The 25,178-nt window shown below is 40.9% G+C and overlaps 2 protein-coding genes across 2 annotated transcripts in view; both read left to right on the forward strand.

Annotated features, from left to right (window-relative positions):
• The window catches only part of LOC145337704 (voltage-dependent L-type calcium channel subunit alpha-1D-like), a 651,603-nt gene that overhangs the window by 418,683 nt on the left and 207,742 nt on the right, over nt 1–25,178 (forward strand). Inside the window, exons 22-23 of the mRNA XM_080182539.1 lie at nt 13,498–13,557; nt 17,698–17,804. Of these exons, the coding sequence (XP_080038665.1) occupies nt 13,498–13,557; nt 17,698–17,804 (167 nt within the window). The remainder of the gene's footprint in view (nt 1–13,497; nt 13,558–17,697; nt 17,805–25,178) is intronic.
• Nucleotides 5,536–5,838, forward strand: LOC145341580 (group 10 secretory phospholipase A2-like). Its single transcript, XM_080186555.1, is given in 1 exon segment — nt 5,536–5,838. A coding segment is annotated over 1 exon segment (303 nt).

A 25,178-nucleotide genomic window follows, 5' to 3' on the forward strand; every position in this document is an offset into this window, starting at 1 on the left:
GGCATTTGATGATATAACACTCACAATTTATAGGTCTGGCATGGGCCATAGCATTCTTATTTTCTTCATTGTGCACCCATTTTACACCTGTATGGGGACAACAATGTTGCATTTCTCTCCTGATTAAGTATTTTCAAAACCGAGATAATCCCCTTCAAAAGTTGCAAATTTGTCCTTATATTTTGCGTCAGTTTTTAAGTTTAAGTTAAGTTTATTTATTAGTGTCACAAGTAGGCTTACATTAACATTGCAGTGCGTTACGGTGAAAATCCCCTAGTCACCACAATCCGGTGCCTGTTTGGGTACACTGAGGGAGAATTTAACATGGTCAGTGTGCCTAACCAGCATGTCTTTCAGACTGTGGGAAGAAATGGAGCCGTTATGCAAGAAGCTTAGAAACTAGGAAGCTACCTTGTGAGCAGATGAGGAAAGTGCACAAGTGTAAACCACAGGCATGAATGCAAAGTGTAAACTTTGCTTTTCTCTTAAGCTGCTAGCACCAGTACCTGGGCAATGCATCTATCATTTCTGGAGACTCACAGACATTCTGGGAAAGTTTGCAAACTGATGGTGAACTTAATCTTTATCCCTGATAGAGATTGAAAATGGCACTCATGATACTTGCTCCTGATCAATAATCAGTGACCCTAGGATGGAGAGAGAAAAAGGTATTTCAACTAATGTAGCACTTTTCATGATTTCAGGACATCCCAAAATGCTTTACAGCCAACAAAATACTTTTGAAGTGTAGTCACTATTGTACATTTGGGAACACGACAACCAATTTACACACAAACTGCATGAAAAACAATGTGATCATGTCCAGATAATTTGTTTTTTTTTCAGTGATGTTATTTGAGGGGTAAATGTTGGCCTAAGAACAAGGAACAATTCTCTTGCTCTTCTTGGAAATAGTGCCATGTGACCCTTTACTGCCACCTGGGGGAACAGATGGGACTTCTTTAATGTCTATTTTGAAAGACAGTATCTCTGGTGCAGCATTCCCTCAATAAGGCTGTGGAGTGTCAGTCGAGATTTCTGCAACCAGGGATTTGGAATGGGACAACCTTTACAGCCAGAGACAAGGGTGCAGCCAACAGAGCCACAGCTGACACCATATGCTTAATTTTCATGTCAGTATTCTGATGTCTTTACGATGCACAGCTAGGGCAGTGATGAGTAGCTGAGAAGCCATCCCACCCCCACACCCACCCCCACCTAATTAACCACCCATTTAAGTTCTTTGAAGAAGAGGAGACCAAATTATGATTTTGAAATCATAGATTGCCAAAACCATACAGTCTGGTGGATGTTAGTGCACAGCTATCTGATGCAATGCAGGGAGCGTTTTGTGCTAAAGAAAATATTATGGTAAATAGGTTTATTCTATCAGAGTGGACTTGCTACCTTTCCAATGGCCATTTGGTCAACTGTCTGCATCATGAGGCTCCTAGCCCTCTGATCTTCTGTCCCCTCCAATTTTCAAGGCAACAGCAAGCCCAGTTGTGGCTACCATACACCTAGATGATTATACTCAGAGTCAGTTTCTGCCTGGTGGCAGCACTCACAAACAAAGCATTATGTCAGTGATGCAAATTTGGTGAAGGTTTGAGAAATGAACATGGTTTCAGCTTTCCAACCCTGGGTTGAAGGTCAAGCCCCAAAAGCATCAGCGGGAATATCAGCAGGGTCCTGCTTCTAATCTTCTGTATATTCTGACCCCAGCAACATGATCTCTCTCTCTCTCTCTCTCTCTCACACACACACACACACACACACACACACACACACACACACACACTCTCACTCTCTCTCTCTCTCTCTCTCTCTCTCTCATTTCCCTAGCATACAACAGGATACCCTTTTCCCTACTTAACAGGTTATGTCTTCTTTATTTCCCCTATAAACATGTTTCAGTGGCCATATTTCTTTTCTTTCTAATCCATAGGAATCTGTGATTTAGAAATAAAGGATAAAAAATTGAATTGAAACTCCTGCAAATATATTCACCAATTACATCAGGGTTCTTAGCATTTTTGTGGCCAGAACCCATGGGAAAACTTTCAACCGGCAATTTTAACATAGGCACAAATTGTTAAGCAAGGTAACTTGGTCTTCCTGTGGATGCCCATGGCCACCTCAAGCAATTTCAAGGTGAACACATAAATAGGCAAGCAGCGCACCAACCATTTTTAAGCAGGGGTGATTAGCTGCTTTTGTAAATCAGCATCCTGCACAATATGTAGGACCACAGTTCAAATTTTCAGATGCAAGTGGACAGACTTTGCATAGTGCACACGCATTTGAACCAGGTGTTGAATAACCTAGTTAACGGTCCTTGAACAGGGAAATCTGTGCGCCAGCAAGATCAGAAGCATTCTTCCTGTCTCCGGAAAAATTATGTAACCTACTGTTCCATGGTCACCCTCTCCAAGATCGGTTTCCCACCCATAAGTCTGACTTTAACAGTTGCCTCAGTGCAGATGATGGCTGCATGCCCTCCGAGAAGTGAACTACACCAGCGTGTCTGTTTAGCACTGACAGATCAAAAATTATTTTTAAATTAAACCTGAAATGGGAAATGATTTGCACCTTCTGATAGCTGTGGGTGGGCATGGCTGTAACTTCAGACCCATTTTGGAGGGAAGTTTAAAAATACCATAACTTTGAAAACTGGTCAGCCACCAGAAATTCTCAAACCTTCTTGCATTCTTCTGTCTATGGGTCCTGTTCTGGTGTATATTGAAACATTGGGCTGGAATTTTCTGATTTTCACTTGTGCAGAAATTACACTGAAATTTAGACTGTACTTTGCACCGAGCTTTCTGGTGAGAGCTTGGGCTTAGTTTTCTCTGGAACTCATTCCTGATGTAAATACCAGTGTTATTATTCAAAAGCGCAGTTCAGTTTCCAAATGCACGACACTCAACTGTATCTCACCATTACCTCTCTGCATCCTTCTATTTTTTCCTAAATTGTCACACAGCTGGCCAATGTTTGGTACTGGGTGAGCAGTATTTTCTCAGTTAAATATTGGAAAGATTAAGCAATTGTTTACAGTGCCCACATCAAACTCCACTCCCTAGGTACTGACTCTCTGTCTCTTCCTGGCATCTGTCTGAGACTAAACAAAACTGTCCACAACTTTGATGCAATATTTGACCCCAAGATGATCTTCCTACCAGATAGCTGCATCCTTAAGTCAGCTTTTTTATATCTCTGTAACATTGATCGACTTAAACCATTTGTCTTTGTTATCTCTGGACTTAGGTACTCCTGGCTGAACTCTGAGCTTTTACTCTCCATAAGCTTGATAATCATTCAGAATTCTGCTGCCTGAGTCCTAACATGCATCGAGCCCCATTCACCCATCACTCCTGTGCTTGTTGATCTACTTTAGCTCCTGATTAAGGATCCATAGAATCTCTACAGTGCAGAAAGAGGCCATTCAACCCATTGAGCCTGCATGACTCTCTGAAAGACCATCCCGTGCGGATCTGGGAAGAACATCCAAACTTGACATAGACAATCACCCAAGGCCGGAATTGAACCTGGGTCCCTGGTGCTGTGAAGCAGCACTGCTAACCACTAAGCCACCATCCCACCCAATAAATCTGCAGTCCTTACTTGTACTGGCCTACATGTCACACCAGATGAACATCAGTGTGGTTGATTATTAATTGCTCTCCCAAATGGCTTAGCAAGTCACACTCAATTATATTAAACTACCACAGACAAGCCAATTAAGATTCAAACTGGAAGAACCATCCAGCATTGGCCCAGACACTGGAAACAAGAAGGACACAATCTGTCCTATTGATCCTGCAAAGTCCTCCTTACTATCATCTGGGATTTTGTGCCAAAATTTGGTGAGCTGTCACAAAGACTAGTCAAGTAACAGCCTGACAAGTTATACTCCTGAAATCATACCTTAGAGGCAATGCCTCAGTGTCCCTATGTCTGCGTGTGTTTCCTCTGGGTGCTTTGGTGTCCTCCCACACTCCAAAGATGTGGGTTAGGTTGATTGGCTATACTAAATTACCATTAGAGTCAGAGGATTAGCAAGGTAAATACATGGGATTACGGGGGATAGGGTATGGATGGGAGTGTTGTAGGGTGCAGACTTAATGGACTGAAATGCTCCTTCTGCACTGTAGGGATTCTATGACACCACCATCACTATCCCTGGGAATGTCCTATCCACCAGCAAGACATACACATCAGAGTCAGTGACACAGTGTATACAGTTTGGAGGGAGTGATATTAATTCCAGACTCCATGAAATCTCATGGCATTCGCTTAAACATAAGTAAGGAAATCTTCTACTGGTTGCCACCTACTGCACCCATCCTGCCCTCAATTGATGAATCAGTACTTAATATTGAACACCAACTGGAGAAAACACTGGGAAGGGCACAGAATGTACACTGGGTTGGTGACTTCAATGTGGCTTGATAGCATAACTATTGACTAAGTTGTCCAAGTCCTGAAATCTAAACAAAAACTGAAAATGTTGGAAAGTCTCAGCAGACCTGACAGCATCTGTGAAGCAAATAGAGCTAACATTTTGAGTCTAGATGACCCTGTGTCAGAGCTGGGCCTGCTTACTGATTTACTCACCAATGCTCAGTTTAAATTCGGCCAGGGCCACTTAGCTTCTGAACTTATTGCAGCTTTGGTTCAAACACGGACAACAGAGTTGAACTCCAGAAGTGAGGAGGAAATGATTGCCCTTGACATCAAGGCAGAATTTGACTGGTGTGGCAAATGGAGTCAATGGGCAAAATATTGAGGATGGTATAATCTGAAACAAGGACAGAGGATGCTGGAAAATCTCAGCATGTCTGCCAGAGGCTCTGTCCCACGGGTGCGGTTGACACCTTCCATGCCCATTCGGCCCCATAGGGGCTGAGGTGCATTATTGACCCTAATAATCACATTTCAATTTGATGTTTTCGAGTTTCCTTTGCACTTTGATTTTGTTCAGGCTGTTCCCCTTCCTTTTGGGGAGCTGCCCCTTTTACTTTGTCCTGATTTAACTTGAGTTAGTTTATTTGGTTTGGCCTTAAAAGAGGCCAGAGGCACTGTTTCTTTCCCAATGAATGCTGGCAGACTGGCTGACTTCTTCCAGCACCTCTGTTCTGGAGCCAATGGGAACTGGGGGGTAACTTCTCTATTGGCTGGTGTCACACCTGGCATTAAGGAAGATGGTTGTGATTGTTGGAGGTCAATCATCTCAGTCCAGGGACATTGTTGTATGAGTTACTCAGGGTAATTTCCTAGGCCCAACCATTTTCAGCTGCATCATGTTAGAAATTTGGGAAGTTAATGAGGTTAACAGTTGGAACCTGAGATGAACACAAAATAACAAATGAGTAACAAGATTTAGTTCTCACAGACTGGGACAAACTACAGCAACTTCATGTAAAATAATAAAAACCTTCTCACACAAAATGCTGGAAACATTCAGTGCATGTCACAGCCGCGAAAGAACATCAAAGACGGCAACCAAGAAGTATTTTAGACCTGGTCGGAATGATTCGGTGCAACACTGACCGCTCTATTTCTTACCTCATGTATGGTTGTTACTGTGGAACTGGAGGGAAAGGGTGGCCACGGGATCGCACGAATTGGTGCTGTTTTAGTCACGACTGCTGTTACGTGAAAGCAGAAGAAGCTGGTTGTCATCCCAAATTAGACAGTTATAACTGGTCTTGCAGATATGGTACTCCTAGATGATTCTTCTTTGACCATTGCGAAAGGATGATTTGTGAATGTGATGTGAAGTTATCCCACTGCTTGAAGAATTCTGTCTACTGGAAGAGATACGCACTGTAGCCCAATTTCCTTTGTGGGAAGAGAAAACCACATTGTCATTAATATTAAACATTATGCGTAAATTCTTAAAAAAAAAACAAGATTAGCAGGTGTCTATAGGATTAATGAGAAAAGACATTTTCCCAGCTTGGTCACCTGAGCTGAATTTACCCTACTAATTCCCCTGACATTAAAGGCCAATCCTGCACTTTTTGGGAGTCTGGGAGGAAACCAGAGCACCCAGAGGAAACTCACACAAGCACATGCAAATTCCATACAGTCACCCAAGGATGGAATTGAATGTTATGATGCTTCAAGTGCTCATCCAAATACCTTTTAAATGATGTAAGGTTTGCTGCCACTACTATTTTCCCAGGTAGTGCATTCCAGATTCCCACCACCATCTGAGAGAAAAAATGTTTTCTCAAATCCTCTCTGAATCTCCTGCCCCTTACCCTAAAACTATGCTCCCTCATGATTGACTCCTCAACCAGGGGAAACAGCTGCTTCCTATTCACCTCATCCATACCCGTCATAATGTTATACACCTCAATTATAGAACCATAGAAAATTACAGCTCAGAAACAGGCCTTTTGGCCCTTGTCTGTGCCGAACCATTCTTTTTGCCTAGTCCCACTAACCTGCACTTGGAACATATCCCTCCACACCTCTCTCATCCATGTACCTGTCCAAGTTTTTCTTAAATGTTAAAAGTGACCTCACATTTACCACTTTATCCAGCAGCTCATTCCACACTCCCACCACTCTCTGCGTGAAGAAGCCCCCCCTAATATTCCCTTTAAACTTTTCTCCTTTCACCCTTAACCCATGCCCTCTGTTTTTTTTCTCCCCTAGCCTTGGTAGAAAAAGCCTGCTTGCATTCACTCTATCTATCCCCATCAAAATCTTATACACCTCTATCAAATCTCCCCTAATTCTTCTACGCTCCAGGGAATAAAGTCCTAACCTATTTAATTTCTCTCTGTAATTCAGCTTCTCAAGTCCCGGCAACATCCTCGTGAACCTTCTCTGCACTCTTTCAACCTTATTTATCATGCCCCCATTTAGGCTTCTCCACTCTAGAGAAGACAATCCAAGCCTATCCAGTTTCTTCTTGTAGCTCCATTCCAAGCAAAGTACTGGTGAAACCTCTCTGTACCCTCTCTAATACAATCACATCCTTCCAATATGGAGGTGACCGGTACTGTACACAGTACTCCTGCTATGGCCTAACCAATGTCCTGTACAGCTCCAACATTCCCTCTTTGCTCTTCTACTCTATGCTATGACTGATAAAAGCAAGTGTCCCATATGCCTTCTTAGCTATTCTATTTATGTGCTCTGCTGCTTTCAGGGGTCTATGAATAAGTACCCCAAAGTCTGTTTGTTCCTCAGAGCTTCTTTGTGTCCTGCCATTCATTAAATACTCCCTTGTCTTGTTACTTCTTACAAAGTGCATCTACTCACATTTATCAGGGTTAAATACCATCCATCACTGTTCTGCCCATCTGAACAACCCATCCGTATCTTCCTGTAATCTACAACCACCTTCTTCACTATTAACCACCCTATGAATCTTGGTGTCATCTACAAACTTGGTTATAATTCCCTCCACATTATCATATAATTTATGTATATACAAACAATAAGGGTCCCAGCACTTGACCTTGTGGTGCATCACTGGACACTGGCCTCCAAACACTCAAACAGCCTTCTACCATCACCCTTTGTGTCCTATCACTTGCCAGTTTCTGACCCATCTTGCCAATTTTCTCCGAATTCCATGTGCTTCAACCTTCTAAGAACATAAGAACATAAGAAATAGGAGCAGGAGTAGGCCATCTAGCCCCTCGAGCCTGCCCCGCCATTCAATAAGATCACGGCTGATCTGAGATGGCTCAGTTCCACATTCCCGCCCTTTCCCCATAACCTTTAATCCCCTTGCCTATCAAAAACCTATCAACACGTGTCTTAAAAATATTGAGCGAGGCAGCCTCCACCACTTCAACGGGCAGAGAATTCCAGAGATTCACCACCCTTTGAGTGAAGAAGTTCCTCCTCAACTCCGTTCTAAACCGCCCCCCCCCCCCCTTTATCTTGAGGCTGTGCCCTCTAGTCCTACTGTCCTTTCTGAGTGGGAAGAGCCTCTCCACCTCTATCCTATCCATCCCATTCATCATCTTATACGTCTCAATGAGATCTCCCCTCATTCTTCTAAACTCTAACGAGTACAAGCCTAGTTTATTCAGCCTCTCCTCATAGTTCAACCCCCTCAACTCCGGAATCAGCCTAGTGAACCTCCTCTGCACTCACTCCAAGGCCAAAATATCCTTGCGTAAGTGCGGCGACCAAAACTGCACACAGTACTCCAGCTGCGGCCTCACCAGTGCCCTGTACAGTTGCAGCAAGACCTCCCTACTTTTATATTCAATCCCCCTCGCTATGAAGGCCAGCATCCCATTTGCCTTCCTGCCCACCTGCTGCACCTGCAGGCTGGGTTTTCGCGACTCATGCATAAAGACCCCCAGGTCCCTCTGCACTGTCGCATGCTGCAGTTTTTCGCCACGTAAGTGATAGTCCTTCCTACCATTATTCCTACCAAAGTGGACAACCTCACATTTGCCAACATTAAATTCCATTTGCCAGTTCCTGACCCATTTGCCCAGCCTATCTAGATCCTTCTGCAGACTCTCCACATCCTCAGCACAATTTGCCGTTCCACCAATCTTGGTGTCATCAGCAAATTTCGACACCATACACTCGGTTCCCTCCTCCAGATCATCTATATAAATGGTAAATAGCTGAGGCCCCAGCACCGACCCCTGGGGCACTCCACTAGTCACCAACCGCCAATCCAAATAGCACCCATTGACCCCCACTCTCTGCCTCCTATTTGACAGCCAATCCTCTATCCACGCTAACACCTTACCCTCAACTCCACGCCCCCTGACCTTCTGCAATAACCTCTTGTGAGGCACCTTGTCAAACGCCTTCTGAAAATCAAGAAACATCACATCCACCGGCTCTCCTCTATCCACTGCCCTAGACACATCCTCATAGAACTCCAATAAATTTGTCAGACACGACTTCCCCTTAACAAAACCGTGCTGCGTCTGCTCTACCAAACAATTCTCCTCAAGATGCCTCGCTATTTTCTCCTTGATCACGGATTCTAACATTTTTCCTGCAACAGACGTTAAACTAACCGGCCTATAATTCCCCGCCTTTTGCCTGCCACCCTTCTTAAACAACGGCGTAACATTAGCCGTTTTCCAATCTTCCGGCGCTTCCCCGGAATCCAGCGACGTTTGGAAAATAATCACCAAGGCCTCCACTATCTCCTCTGCCATTTCTTTCAGAACCCTTGGATGCATTCCATCCGGTCCTGGGGATTTGTCCACAATCAGTCCCTCCAGTCTGTCGAGCACCACCTCTCTAATAACAATAATGTCATTCAGGCCCTCCACTCCTACTATCTTTCCATCGCTAACACCCGGCAAATTATTCACGTCCTCCTCCGTGAAGACCGCAACAAAAATTTCCCCAGCCATTTCCCCATCCCCTACCACTAAGTCCCCCCTCTCATCCTCTAAGGGTCCAACGTTCACCCTAGCCAGCCTCTTCCTTTTTATGTATTTATAAAAACTCTTATAAAAACATATGTTCTAACCTACGCATCTCAGGACATAAGGGCAATTTTTAGCATGACCAAACAACCTAACTTGCACATCTTTGGACTGTGGGAGGAAACCAGAGCATCTGGAGGAAACCCACGCAGACACGAGGAGAATGTGCAAACTCCATATAGACAGTGACCCAAGATGGGAATCGAACCCAGGTCCCTGGAGCTGTGAAGCAGCAGTGCTAACCACTGTGCTACCGTATTAATATAGTTGATATAAACTACATCAACTGCACTTCCCTCATCCACATATTTGATCACATTTTGGAAAAATTCAATCAAATTTGTTAGGCTTCCCTCTGACAAAGCCCATGCTGACTATCCCTTGTTAACCTGTGCTTTTCCAAGCGAGATTCTCTCCTTCAGAATTTTCTCCAATAGTTCCCCTACCACTAACATGAGACTCAACAGTCTGTAATTCTTTAGAGGGGAGGTGGGGAGGGGAGGGGTTGGGGGTGTTCCATGAGTGGGGTGGTTTCTGTGTCCCTGGTGGGGGATACTCCATGGTGGTGGTAGTGGGGAGAGCGGGGAGTTCCATGTGGTGTTTGTTTATATTGGAGCATCCTTTGAAAATAGCACCCCGATCCTTCAGAAACCTAAGTTGTTGGCAAGGTGGGCTCTGGTAAGCATGATGTCATGGGACCTGCCCCTTCCTTTCTTTTTCATAAAGTGTTTGACAATTCAGCAGGAAAACCTGGCAAGGCAGCCTCCTGCTTTTCCCGCCCAAGACAACACTTTGCCAAAAAATGGAATATTTCAGCCCATGAGACAGTTAAATGTATATAGTGGGATATGGGCCAAATGCTGGCAATTGGGCCAAATTTGATGAAATGAGAAGGGATCTGGAAAGTGTGGATTGGCACAGGCTGTTCTCTGGTAAGGATGTAAATGGAAAGTGGGAGGCCTTCAAAGGAGAAATTTTGAGGATGCAGAGTTTGTATGTTCCTGTCAGGATTACAAGCAAAGTAAATAGGAATAAGGAACCTTGGCTCTCGAGGGAGATTGTAACGTTGGTTAAGAGGAAGAGAGAGTTGTATGAAATGTACAAGCAGCAAGGAACAGATCAGATGCTCGAGGAGTATAAAAAGTGGAAGAAGCTACTTAAGAGGGAAATCAGGAGGGCTAAAAGAAGACATGAGGTTGCTTTGGCAGACAGAGTGAAGGAAAATCCAAATAGCTTCTATAGGTATGTTAGGAGCAAAAGGATTGTGAGGGATAAAATTGGTCCTCTTGAAGACCAGAGTGGTAGACTGTGTATGGAACCAAAAGAGATGGGGGAAATACTAAATGGTTTTTTTGCATCCGTATTTACTGAGGAAATGGGCATGGAGTCTACGGAAATAGGGCAGACAGGTAGGGAGGTCATGGAACCTTTAGAGATTAAAGAGGAGGAGGTGCTGGCTGTCTTGAGGCAAATCAGTGTGGATAAATCTCCAGGACCGGACAGGCTATTCCCACGGACCTCAAGGGAGGCTAGTAGTGAACGTGCAGGGGCTCTGGCAGATGTATTTAAAATGTCAGGATGCACAGGGGATGTGCCGGATGATTGGAGGGTGGCTCATGTTGTTCCGTTGTTTAAAAAAGGTTCCAAAAGAAATATGGGAAATTATAGGCCAGTAATTTTGATGTTGGTGGTGGGCAAGTTATTGGAAGGTGTGCTAAGGGATAGGATCTACAAATATTTGGATGGACAGGGACTTATTAGGGAGAGTCAACATGGCTTTGTGTGTGGTAGGTCATGTTTGATCAATCTATTAGAGTTTTTCAAGGAGGTTACCAGGAAAGTGAACAAAGGAAAGGCGGTGGAAGTTGTCTACCCGGATTTTAGCAAGGCCTTTGATAAGGTCCCTCATGGGAGGTTAGTTAGGAAGGTTTAGTCGCTAGGTATACATGGGGAGGTAGTAAATTGGATTAGACACTGGCTCAATGGAAGAAGCCAGAGAGTGGTTGTGGAGGATTGCCTCTCTGAGTGGAGGCCTGTGACTAGTGGTGTGCTGCAGGGATTGGTGTTGGGTCCATTGTTGTTTGTCATCTATATCAATGATAATGTGGTAACTTAGATCAGCAAATTTGCTGATGATACAAAGATTGGAAGTGTAGTGAACAGTAAGGAAGGTTTTCAAAGCTTGCAGAGATATCTGGACCAACTAGAAAAATGGGCTGAAAATTGGCAAATGGAATTTAACGCAGACATATGTGAGGTATTGCACTTCGGAAGGACAAACCAAAGTAGAACGTAGAGGGTAAATGGTAGGACTGTGAAGAGTGCAGATGAATAGAGGGATCTGGGAATACAGGTACAGAATTTCCTAAAAGTGGATGGGGTTGTAAAGAGTGCTTTTGGGACATCGGCCTTTATAAATCGGAGTGTCAAGTTTAAAAGTTGGAGTGTTATGGTAAGGTTATATAAGGCATTGGTGAGGCCGAATTTCGAGTGTTGTGTACAGTTTTGGTCACCTGGTTACAGGAAAGATGTAAATAAGGTTGAAAGAGTGCAGAGAAGGTTCACGAGGACGTTGCCGGGACTTGAGAAGTTGAGTTACAGAGAGAGATTGAATAGGTTAGGACTTTATTCCTTGGAGAGTAGAAGAATGAGGGGAGATTTGATAGAGGTGTATAACATTTTGATGGGGATAGATAGAATGAATGCAAGCAGGCTTTTTCCACTGAGGCTGGAGGAGAAAAAAACCAGAGGGCATGGGTTAAGGGTGAAAGGAGAAAAGTTTAAAGGGAATATTAGGGGGAACTTCTTCACGCAGAGAGTGGTGGGAGTGTGGAGTGAACTGCCGGATAAAGTGGTAAATGCAGGGTCACTTTTAACATTTAAGAAAAACTTGGACAGGTACATGGATGAGAGAGGTGTGGAGGGATATGGTCCAAGTGCAGGTCAGTGGGACTAGGCAAAAAATGGTTCGGCACAGACAAGAAGAGCCGAAAGGCCTATTTCTGAGCCGTAAATTTTCTATGGTTCTATGGGATCAGCTTAGGGGTTTAAATAAAAGGCAGATTGGACATGTTGGGTCGAAGGGCTTATTTCCATGTAAACCTCTATAATTCTATGCACTCGGTTTTATTTCTCAATGTACAATGTGTAGCCAGTCTGATCAGGAGAGGGCGGGAACGTGGAACTGAGCAGCGACAGATCAGCCATGATCTTATTGAATGGCGGGGCAGGCTCGAAGGGCTGGATGGCCTACTCCTGCTCCTATTTCTTATGTTCTTATGATCACACTCTTTTTAGGTTAAAATTACCAAAATATTAATAAGAACATAACAAATAAGAACTGGAGTAGGTCATTTCATCCTTCAATCCTGCTTTGCCATTCATTTAAGGCACACAAGTCAGTGGAACTGTTTTCCCCAGAGAGCAGTGTAGGCAACATCATTGAATATTTTTGCGGCTGAGTTAGATAGATTCCAATTCTTGATTGACAAGGGAGCCAAAGGGTATAGGGCTAAGAAAATAGGTAGATTGAGGCCACAATCAGATCAGTCATGATCTTATTGAATGACAGAGTAGGCTTGGACGGCCGAATGATCTGCTCCTAATCTGTATGTTAATATGCTCATTGAGATTATGGCTGAGGTTCTATCTCAATTCCATCTTCCCACACTATCCACATATTCAAAAGTGTAATATTACACAAGGTCACTAGTCTCAGATGTTTTCTAGTCAAAAATGCACATTCTTGAACATATCACGCCTGACAGATGTATTGAACAAATGATTAATTTATTTTTTTCCCTTGATTTCTTCATCATCAATATATTAGAATAGGACTATAGATTCACAGGATTATGTGTATGTAACACATCATTTTCCTTTCAAAGACTATTTCTTCAGTTATGGTGATTGACAATCGGTGTACCTTTTAGGTGATTAAAAGTTTTATAGCATTCACCAGTCCAAGGGTGCTGGAAATCTATATATTAATTCTCTAATACTTTTGGTGACCTATTTCCAGCTTGTCCTGAATATTTATATTCTGCCGTTACAGATTCTTGGTTACTTTGACTATGCTTTTACTGCCATCTTTACTGTTGAAATCCTGTTCAAGGTAATGCGCTGTTTGTTTCTCCTTTCTTAATGAAATCTTGTGTAAAGTAAAATGTTTAAATTATTTGCTTACTTTACAGATCCTAGGCTATGCAGATTATGTCTTCACTAGTATGTTTACATTTGAAATCGTGTTAAAGGTAACAAAGGTCCAAGATTGCTATGTATGATAACTGATGGATTTACCCCTTCTTGGCACCAGAATCACACAATAGGTGACAGCATGCTTGGTACACCTATTCCGGGCAGTGTTTTTGCACTGAATGACACATCTGATCCACTACTATGAAGTCTATCATTGGCCAGTTTAAATAACTGGCTGGTGTATGAATCATGTAGTTGTGATTCTTTCAAACTGTATATTTTAAATTGGAGTCTTCAGGCTGAAGACAAATAATCAAGGTAATAATGCATGTCATTTTCTAAACTCTTTCTCAAGGACAACATCTTTCATTTAATTGCATAACAAGTCGGGTCAGGACATTTATTCAATTTAGAGATTCCAAGAAAAAGAATGGAGAATCAACCTTTAGTCAAACATTCAAATTTCTGTATTTGATTTGCTGTTTATGTAAGAATGTAAAAATAATTCAATAAAATATCAGGAAAACAAAATGCTTTCATCTTAATAGAATGTTTTATTATATTCATTCAATTTTCTGCTGTAGTGCTGCCCATTAAATCAGTATATGTTGCATGTACCAGATTTACATAAGTACTTCACTTGAGAGCCTAGTAAAAGCACAATCCTGAATTATACTCTCTTCCTTTCAATCATGTTGTCTCTACAGGGAGCTCAGGGCTTGTTTAAATGCATGTCGTGCATTTAAATTATGAATGCTGATTATTTTTGACACTTAATTTAAGAGCTGTCAACTCTTCTTGAACAACAGAAACTGACAAGTGGTCAAGTAAACGATATAAATAATCAAATAAAAAATAAACATTTGAACTTAAAATTTTAACAGTTGACTTTTCACTGGATGCATCATATACTAGTTAAACCTGAGATCCCACTCTCTTTTGCTGATGTCACTGCTTTTGTTCACTATCTGGATATGTTTTGATATTAACTGAAACTATACCTCAGATTCTATATTGCCACATATTCTATATTAATGTAAGATCTGCAATGTATCTGGATCTTTCCCATTGTTATTGACCAAGTAGTGACACTAAATTGATGTAAAATATTAAAACAAACTTGTAGAAACCTGACAACCCAAGCTCCATACAAGATAAGTTGTAAATGTACAAATGTTCAACTAATATAAAAAAATTGAGAAAAGTTCTGGCTACAGTATTTTATGTTGTTCAGATGATTAAGTGATTAACTGTTGTGCAATTAAATGGGGGATGCTGTATGCAATTAACACCAACTCACAGATGCATGGTAAAGGTATCTATAAACCTCTCTATCAGTTTCCAATAAATAGTGTCATTATGACACAGGAGGAGGTAATTTGGCATGATCTCTGTAGAGCAATCCAATCAGTCCCATTCCCCAGCTTTATTTCAATAACCCAGTAAATTTGTTTTGCTCAAGTGCAAGTAAACTTTTTTAAAAAAATTGTTTACCATCTCTATTCCCACCACACTTGTAGACAACAAGTTCCAGGTCATTACCACTCACTGCACAAAGAAGTTCTTCCTCACATTCCCCCTGTAACTCTTGCCCAAAACCTTAAATCTGTATTCCCTAGTTCTTGTTCAGATGGCAAACAGGAACAGTTTTACTTTGTTTTCCTTATCTAAACCTGCCATGATCTGTGCACCTCTATCAAATTTCCCCTCAATCACTTTTACTCTAAGAAGGACAATCCTAGCTTCTTCAACCTAACATTGTAACGAAGATTCTTCATTTCTGAAAGCATTCAGGTAGATTTGCAAGAACCCTCATACCCTTCCTGAAGTGCAGGGACCAGAATTGAACACAGCACTCTAGTTTTGACCTGACCAGAACTTTATAAAGGTTCAGAAGACCACCCCTGCTTTAGTACTTGATCTATGATGCACTCCATTTTTGAATGCCAAGAACCTATAAGTTTGCTAATTACTGCCTCAATTTATCTCAATAATAAGCATTTCTAACTTTTCTTTGTGTGAGCGTGGTTGTTTTATTTAAGTATGGTGATCATCTTCTTGATGAGTCAATGCCAGCATGACCAGGCTACAAAAATCACAGTGCTAAAATGTTGATATTCCGTTTTCGGTACATTTTTTAATGTCAACAATTTACAACAAAACAGCTAACACTGCAAGAGGATGGTACCACAGATGCTGGAAATCTGAAATAAAAATTGAAAATGATGGAGCGGTAACCTATGAGACCTAAAACATGAAATCTATTTCTCTCTCCACGGATGCTGAGTGTTTCCAGAATTTCAGTTTTAACAATTAGCAATGCAAGGTTCATTGCAAATGCAACTTAAGGCATTTAGTTATTTTCCTTAATTAAGTCTCCACATCTGTAGTAATAAGAGCAAAGGCTTATTTGAAGCTTGAGAAAACATCACAAAGCTTGGCTTGGAAATGGTCCAGGCCTTCTATTTAACAGAAGGAAAGTGTCATTGACAAATAGTTACTTTAAATGCATCTGAAAATAAATGTAAAGTCTGATGTGTTCTTTTTATGGCAGAAATTTGTATATAACTGTAGAATATAATGCTTGATTCAGATTAATGGTGTGAATGTTATTTAATCACTAATTACACAGCTGTTTGAAGAGTAAACTTTGTAATTGACCTTTGAGATGTTTAATTTGCAGTTATATTTTAATTATTCTGAGTCACTGACCCCAGAGGGAGTGCATGAGAGTGATATAACAGTGATGTAACAGTCGTAAACCTCTGAGTTACTGGTTTTTCAGATATGCTGCAATTAGGATTTGCGTTTTGGATTTTGTTTCCCATGCAACAGCTAACCAGATTGAGGACTGACAGTACCAGGCTACAGCTGAGGAGCATTGCAAAGAAAGGAATAGAGGAAAATAATGTGCCTTCGGAGTGTATTTAGGGGTAGGATGGGAGAGAAGTTGATAATGTGGATAGATTGCTGGGGAGGCATGTGTATAGAGAGCAGGGAAGGAGCAGTACAAACAATGCGATTGACTCTTAACTGCCCCCTCAAAATAAATTAGGGATGGGCAACAAATGCTGTCTCAGCCAGTGAAGTCCACATCCCATGAAAAAATTAAGAAAAAGAATGGGGGCTAGGAAAGATGGCTGTGGATAAATCACAGGCAGAATGTAGGAGGAAGGCCATGATAGACCATGGTGGCTCATCCCAGGGAAACAGTTTGATTGGTGAGGCCAGAGAAAGCACTTCTGTTCCTTCAGGCTCACAAGCAATGCTGGGAAATGACACTTATCTGATGTATCTGGCTGTTCATGCTCCCTTTGGCTTTGTGTTTCTTATTTCCTGGGAATCCCAGCCTGCAACCATTAAGTCTAAAACAGAGCTAAAATCTGAGGCACATATTATTGAAATATTCAAAATAGGGACACAGATCTGGAGTGAATGTTTGTTGCCTGTCCTGATTAAAACTGGAAGTAAAGTTGGGTTGGGGTTGGGTTTCCTATCTTTGAATTAACTCAACCTTCATCTGCCCATCCTGTGTGGTTAAAACTCTCCTCATTAAGTGTACCTTTCTAATAGTCAAAAATTGACATTACAATGAAAGAACCAATAAAATTTGTCCTTGCATTACTTCAACTGATGTATTCAACCACGACAACAACTTTTGTATATGCAGCACTCCCAATAACCTAGTACAATATCTTCAAGGTATTTTGCTTTAGCATTCTCACCTAATTGCCACTGATAACAGAAGGAAATAATAAGGTGTTGTTTGGTCAAATATGTTGGCTTATAGGAAAAAGGTTGAGAGGTTTTGGGAGGGGATATGAGAGTTTAGGGCTTAGACAGCTGAAGTCATAGCAATCAGTGGAAGAACAAGGAAAATTGAAGATTCAGTATTTCTGGTCTTCAGTTGCTAGTGTTATTCTCTATGTATGCATGCATTCTAAAAGAAACAAATTATTCAAATGGTAGGGACAGATAATAAATAATGCTAGACAGACATTGCAAATATTCAAACTTTTATTTCCATTTTATACCTTTCCTTGCTTTACTTCTTCAGATGATGACATATGGAGCATTTTTACACAAAGGTTCTTTCTGTAGAAATTATTTCAACTTGTTGGACATCCTGGTTGTGGGTGTGTCACTCATTTCTTTTGGAATTCAGTAAGTATCTGTTTTTATTAAATTAACATTGACAACTCCGGAATATCCTGATTTTGTAATATATCGCACAACAATGTAATGATTTATTTTTCTTTTTTTCAAGGTATTTCTTACCATAAACCAAAACCATGTCTATAAATTGGCTACTTTCTTACAACTTTGAATAGATGCTAAGTAACTCTCGTTAAATATAAAAGTTCAATGCCCTTTTAGAAAGTACAATGAAGGAATGGTGAGTGATACAGATATTGATGAAAACTTGCGGAAGCACTCAGTAAATAAATAGTGCTAGATTAGACTTCACATAAAACTGTTACATAACATGAATGATGATAGAATCATGGAATGCTTACAGCACAGAAAGAGTCCATTCAATCATTATGTCCTTGCTGACACTCTACTCTCACTCCTTGTCTTTTTCCCATATCCCTGTAATTTGTTTTCCTTCAAATATTTATCCAATGCCTTTTTTAAATCCACAATCAAATCTGCCTCGACCACCTTTTCAGACAAGTAGTTGATGATTCCTTTAAATGGTGCTGCCACATCAAATTGTGAATGTGTTGCATAATTAAACAGCTAACTGAAAGAGGAGACTGCACAAATACCCCCATTCTCAGTAATGGCTCTTCACTCATTACAATGAAATCCTGAATCATCATTCTTTTCCTGGAGAAGTTATGGTTTTTACTAATTAATTTTCCCCAGCAAATCCCTGATATTTATTTAATTTTTCCAAATATAGTACACATTTTTAATTATTTCAATTACCCCAGCAAAGCCCTGTGTTTTTAATTTCCTCCTGTGAAACACTGATCTTAAATTTTTTTTTAGACTAGTCTTGATTTCTATTTAATTAGCTAATGATTAATTTTATTGATTGAAATCTAAACTCATTTAAATAATTTTGCTCATTACTTTCTTCATCCAATGGACAGAATTTTACCAGCAGCGTGAAAGTGGGAATGTAGACAAAGGAGCCAGTAATCCATGACAGACACATTGCAGCAGACAGGTAGTTAAGGTCAATAAACAGCCAATTGCTGGGTATTTTCTTATTTTACCTGATTTGATCAACAGTGCATGGAATGTATGGAGGCTCATACTCTTGTCTACTCCAAAGAGGCAAGATCTCAGTGGAAATTGATCTGTGGAGGGACATAGCAGCCAAACTTTGAAGCTGTCTACATATTGCATCTTGAAGAAGTGACACCATTAAGTTTGGAGGCACTGCAGTCAATTGAACTATGATGAAGTCCTATAAGTGGAAATGTATCTTCTAAGTGCACAGCAGCCACTGAGGCATGGCAAAATTCTTGAGAGACACATCACAGTGGAGACTTCATCAGGCTATGAGGTCAATACTTACAGTCCTCAGAATAGCAAGAGAATGGGATGCAGCTACATGGTGTGCATGTGCACTAGCTAGGAGAGCTTCAGTAGTTTGAGGAAGCTAATGGGTGTGGACAAGCAGATTGTATCAATGTGGCGACATCATATTTTCCCAAAAGTATATCGTCAAAAAGTTCAGCTTCATTGCAATGTCTGAGTACTAATGACTCTGAACACTGCACCTCTTGAGGAGGTGGTGGAGGAACTCTGTGATACGCCTGAGTAGAATTGAACCTGTGAGAATTGGTGGGTACCCAATTTCTGTAGCCTTAAATGTGACATTGGTGCTCAATCTTTTTGCCTGTGGTCCATTCCCTGGATCATCAGGAAAGCTGTGGGACATTTCTCAGTCAACGGCTGGTACTCCACTGAGGAGGTTACTGTTTCACTTTTGGGCAGGCCAATATATCAAATTCACAAGTGATCAGATCAGTCAGCTCGAGAGGGTAGTTGGCTTCAGGGTGAAGGCTGGATTTCCTCAGGTCAAGGCGTCATTGATTGTGCTCACCTGGCTATTTGTGTTCCCTCAGAGCAACCAAGTGCTTTTGTGAACAGGAATGGGTTCTATTTGCTTAATATTCAAGTTCTCTGAGATGACTGTGAGCGAATCATGCAGAAGTGTGTGAGGTTTCTAGAAAACTGCCACAACTCCTCCAACCTTTGACATTCCCAATTTCCTCAACTGTTCAAGGTCTTTGTGACTGGAACCTGAGAGACAAGGACACTGATATGGCTTCTAAATCCTGAATGCATTTGTAACAACAGATAGATGATATGTACAAGACTGCCAAATTACCACAAGGCCCACCTTTGAACAGACCATTGGCCTTTTGAAGATGTGGTTTAGATATCTTGATAGATCTGAAGGAGTCCTGAAATATGTAACCTCTCAGGCAGGAGTTGGTGACTGTTTTTAATTGAAGAGCATTTTTCAAAATTTGCCCAAAATAAAACCTCTAATGAACCCTAAGATTAATTTTTCAGCATTTCTAAACAAAATACTTGGCAAATTGCCAAGTGCCTCTGATAGAATGCATAATAGAAATTTAGAAATTAGAGATGGTCAGTCAGCTCCTTGAGCCTTCTCCGCTATTCATTTTGATCATGGCTGATCATCAAATTCAATATCCTCTTTCCTGCCTTCCTCCCATATTCCTTGATCCCTTTAGCCCCAAGAGCTATATCTAGTTTCTACTTGAAATCACACAACACTTCGATCTCAACTGTGGTAATGAATTCCACACATTCACCCACCCTCTGAGTGAAGAAATTACTCCTCCCCTCAGTTCTAAAAGGTTTACCCCTTATCTTCAAACTATGACCCCTAGTTCTGGATTCCCCCACCATTGGGAACATTCTATCTGAATCTACCCTGTCTTTCCCTGTTAGAATTTTGTAAGTTTTTATGAGATCCTTTCTCACTCTTCTAAACTCCAGTGAATATAATCCTAAACAATTTAGTCTCTCCTCATATGACAGACCTGTCATCCCAGTAATCAACCTGATAAACCTTCACTGTACTTCCTCTATAGCAAGGACATCCTTCCTCAGATAAGGACATCAAAACTGCACATAATTCTCCAGCTGTGGCCTCATCAACGCCTTATACAATGCAGCAAAACATCCCTATCCCTATACTCAAATTCTCTCGCTGTGAAGGCCAACATACCATTTGCCTTCTTTACTGCCTGCTGTACCTGCATGCTTACTTTCAGTGACTGATGCACGAGGACTCCAATGCCTTGTTGAGTATCCACATCCCTTCCTTTACACCCATTCAAGTAATAATCTGTCTTCCTATTATTGCTACCAAAGTGGGTGTCATATTTATCCTCATTATACTGCATCTGCCATGCAGATGCCCACACACTCAGCCTGTCTAAATCATGCTGAAGCTCCTCACAGCTCGCCCTCCCACCCAACTTTGTATCATCTGCAAATTTGGAGATAATACATTCAGTTCCTCCTTCCAATTATTAATATAGAATATGAACAATTGGTGTCCTAGCACAGATCCCTCTGGAACCCCACTAGTCACTGACTGCTAATCAGAAAAATACCTATTTATGCCAACTCTTTGATTCCTATCTGCTAACCAGCTTTCTACACATCTCAAGACATTACCTGCAATCCCATGTGATTTAACTTTAAATAGTAGTCTGTTACATGAGACCTTGTTGGAAGCTCCTGAAAGTCTAAATAAACTACATCCACTGGTCCTTCTTGGTAACTGTACTAGTTACATCTTCAAAGAATTCATCAAGCATGATTTTCCTTTGGTAAATCCGTGCTGACTTTGTCTGATTATACCACTGCCTTCCAAATGTAAAGTTATGAAATCCTTGATAATAGACTGTAGCAATTTCCCCAGTACTGACGTTAGGCTCACTGGTATATAGTTCCCTGTTTTCTCTCTACCTCCCTTTTTGAATAACAGGCTTATGTTAGTCTGTAGGAACCAATCCAGAGTCGAAAGAATTTTGGAAAATAGCCACCAATGGATCCACTATTTCTAGGGCCATTTCCTTAAGTACTCTGGGATGAAGATTATCAGGACCTGGAGATTTATCCACTTTCAATCCCATCAATTTCCCCAAAACCATTTCTCTACTAATGCTAATTTCCTTTAGCTCCTCACTAAAACATGTTTCTCTCAGCACTTCTGGTATATTATTCATGTCTTTCTTTGTGAAGACTGAAGTGAAGTACAAATATAATTCCTCAGTTATTTCTTTATTCCCCTTTATGAATTCTCCCAATTCTGACTGTAACACTTTTCACGGTATGCTAATACATGTCACAATAATAAATCAAATCAAAGGGACCTACTTCATTTTTGTCAATCTTTTTCTCTTTACATATCTATAGAAATTTTTACAATCAGTTTTTATGTTCTTTGCTAGCTTACTTTCATACTCCACTTTTACATTCTTAATCAATCCCTTGGTCCTCCTTTGCTGAATTTTAAACTGCTCCCAGTCCTCCAGCTTTTTCTTGCCAATTTGTATGCTTCTTCCTTGAATCTGATACTATCTCTAATTCCCCTTGTAAGCCATGGTTTGGCCACAATTCCCTTCCCGCTCTTGGTCAAACTGGAATGAGGAGTTCACCCATTTGTTCTTAAATGTCTGCCATTGCCTGTGTACTGTCTTTCCTTTCAGTAATGTTTTCCAGTCTGTCATGGCCAATTCATGTCTCATACGATCATAGTTACCTTTACTGAGATTCAGCACCCAGGTCTCGGAATCAACTACCTCATTATCCACCTTGGCAAAGAATTCTACCGTATAATGTTCACATATTCCCAAAGGTTCCCTGACAACTAGATTGCCAACTAATCCTTTCTCATTCCAAGGTGACCTGCTCCCTTGTTGGTTCCTCGACATTATTGCTCCAGAAAACCCATCCTGTATGCGCTCCAGAAATTCCTCCTCTTTTGCACTGTATGGAGACTAAAGTCATCCATAATCACAGATGTTCCTTTATCACATGCATCTTTGATTTCCTATCTAATGCTTTTTCCAACACTATCACTACAGTTTGGTGGTCTGTATACCACCCCCAATGATTTTTGCTCCTAATTGTTTCTTAACTCGACCCATACAGATTCCACACCATCTATGCTAGTATCTTCTCTCAATATTGCATCTATATCATCTCTAATCAACAAGCAACTCCACCATCTTTTCCTTTCCATCTAGCCTTCTTAAACACTGTTTAGTTCCCATCCTTGCTCACCTTGGAGCCATGTCTCCATAATGCCAACAGATCATACCCCTTTACATCTATCTTGCAACTAATTCATCCATTTCACTTTGAATGCTCCGAGCATTCAGATACAAAACCTTAAAGTGGGCACTTCTAATGTTTCTTCTCTCTTTCCTACTATTTTTTACTCAGTCCTTATCTGACTCTGGCCCTTGATTTCCTTGCCTACCACTTTCCTTAATTCTCCTTACTGTTTATTCCTCTTGTTCTTAATTCCCCCTGCTCTGAATCCTTGCAAAGGTTTCCTTCCCCCCTGCATATAATGTTCATATATGACAAAGAGAATGCATGTATTAGATTTGTATCTCAATAAAAATACATTCAAAATTAAAATAGACCTAACGCTGAATTATCATTTTTAAAAACTTTTTTAGACTGTAATTTTGACAGTAAAACCATTTTTGAAAACAAACTTTAAGTTAAGATCCATAGAATTAAGAAAACTTCTTTGGCTATTGATTCTTGTGATTACAAAAATAGTTTCTAATATTAGAAATAATGATGGTCATAACCACAAAACCTGTTCCTTGGACCAAAGCATTATCCATTACCATGATGGAGTTCTACCATTTGAAAAGGATTATTTAGAGCACAGTGATGTTTTTCATTAAAATTATCATTTCCATCTGTAAAGTTCAGCGTTATAATTATCATCTTATTCCCTATAATAAAACCCTAGCTCTTTCCTTTACTTTTTTTTTAGCCTTTCTTTCATGTATATACAAACCAATTGGAGATGTTGAGAGCCACAAATGAGATGTTAAAGAGCTGCGTGTGACTCCAGAGCTACAGGTTGCGGACTTCTGGCCCAAAGAATCCTGCATCATTATCCCTGCTGTGCATTGCACAAACTGGCACTCCAGAGGGTAGTAGCATGAGCCAGAAGGAGGCGTTGAGTGAGCTGTATTCTCAGAGGAGGAGGATGAGCATGAGATGCCTTAGTAATGCTAGCTGTTGAAAATGGTGGCGTGGGGCTCACAAGGCAATGATATGAGCTTTGCAACTCTTTGATGAGCAGTCACTTGGCCTCATGTGCCACTGAACCAAAATGTTTTCTCTCCTAGAGGCAACCTTGCTGACCTTTCATGAGAGACTATTACCATCTCTATCCATTAGCATTATATGCAAGGTGCAATGTTCATGTTCATAAACATGTTCAGATGTTCATGAAGTCCTTACTTTTCTATATCAGCCATCTATTTGATTCTATATCTGGTCATTATTAAGAAGTTGCATTAAAATAAAAACAGTACCATTGTATATTGAATGACCAGACGTTTAAATATGAAATTCTTCTGCTCTGAACAAATTATTGCCCAATGCATTTACACAAACATTTATAGTCACTTCTCCTGGGTGCTTCCCATGTGCCTGGAGTTAATCTGGTGCCAGACTGTTGCCTTTCCTGCCCTGATGCATTAGAACACTGTGGCCTATGAACTCTGGCTGCCTGAACCCTATGGAGACTATCTGTATATGTTCAGGGACTACCTCAGTCATTAGACCGGTATGCAACATTGGTGTCACCAAAAGAGACCAAGGGCCTGTCTTCAGTTATCGAAGTGCTTCCATTTCCTTCATTCTGCCCCTCCTCAGCCCATTCTGGCCCCAGATGCTTTCCCATGATTGCCTATTGTGTTTTGTTATATTCATTCATGGGATGTGCGCTAGCTGGCATTAGTTTGCCATTGCGAATTGCCTTTGAGAAGGTGGTGATGAGCTGCCATCTTGAACTGCTGCAAACTATCTGGGAATGTTAGATGCCAAATTTGTTTTATCCACTCTCCATAGCTTTTACAGCTGTCTTTCCCTCAATGTCAGGCTGCCCTATCGTGAGCCATCTGATTCCTCCATTCTCCTTCTCTATTGGTGTCACCAAGGTGATGGAAGACACTCTACAGTCATTAATTTTCTTGTTGCAAATGACCCAAGTTCTTGCAACAACCGCTTTGTTGCTAACTGTGTTTGCAACCTCAAGTCATAGTCTTTTGGTGAGGCTAGCTAACCTCCTCCAGTAACTTTCCCACCCTACCCTATTCTTAGTCTGTTTCTTTGGCCTACTGTATCTTTCATTTCTTCCCTATTCTCACCCTACACTACAAAATATAAAACTAACAATGTACATAAATGACCAATTCATATAATCATCATTGCAACCTTCCCTGCATTTGGCTGATTTGTGGATCTGAGCAGCTACTACATAATATTTATGTC

This window comes from Carcharhinus amblyrhynchos, chromosome 3, assembly GCF_965287045.1.
Source record: "Carcharhinus amblyrhynchos chromosome 3, sCarAmb.v2.hapA, whole genome shotgun sequence".
Lineage (NCBI taxonomy): Eukaryota > Metazoa > Chordata > Chondrichthyes > Carcharhiniformes > Carcharhinidae > Carcharhinus > Carcharhinus amblyrhynchos.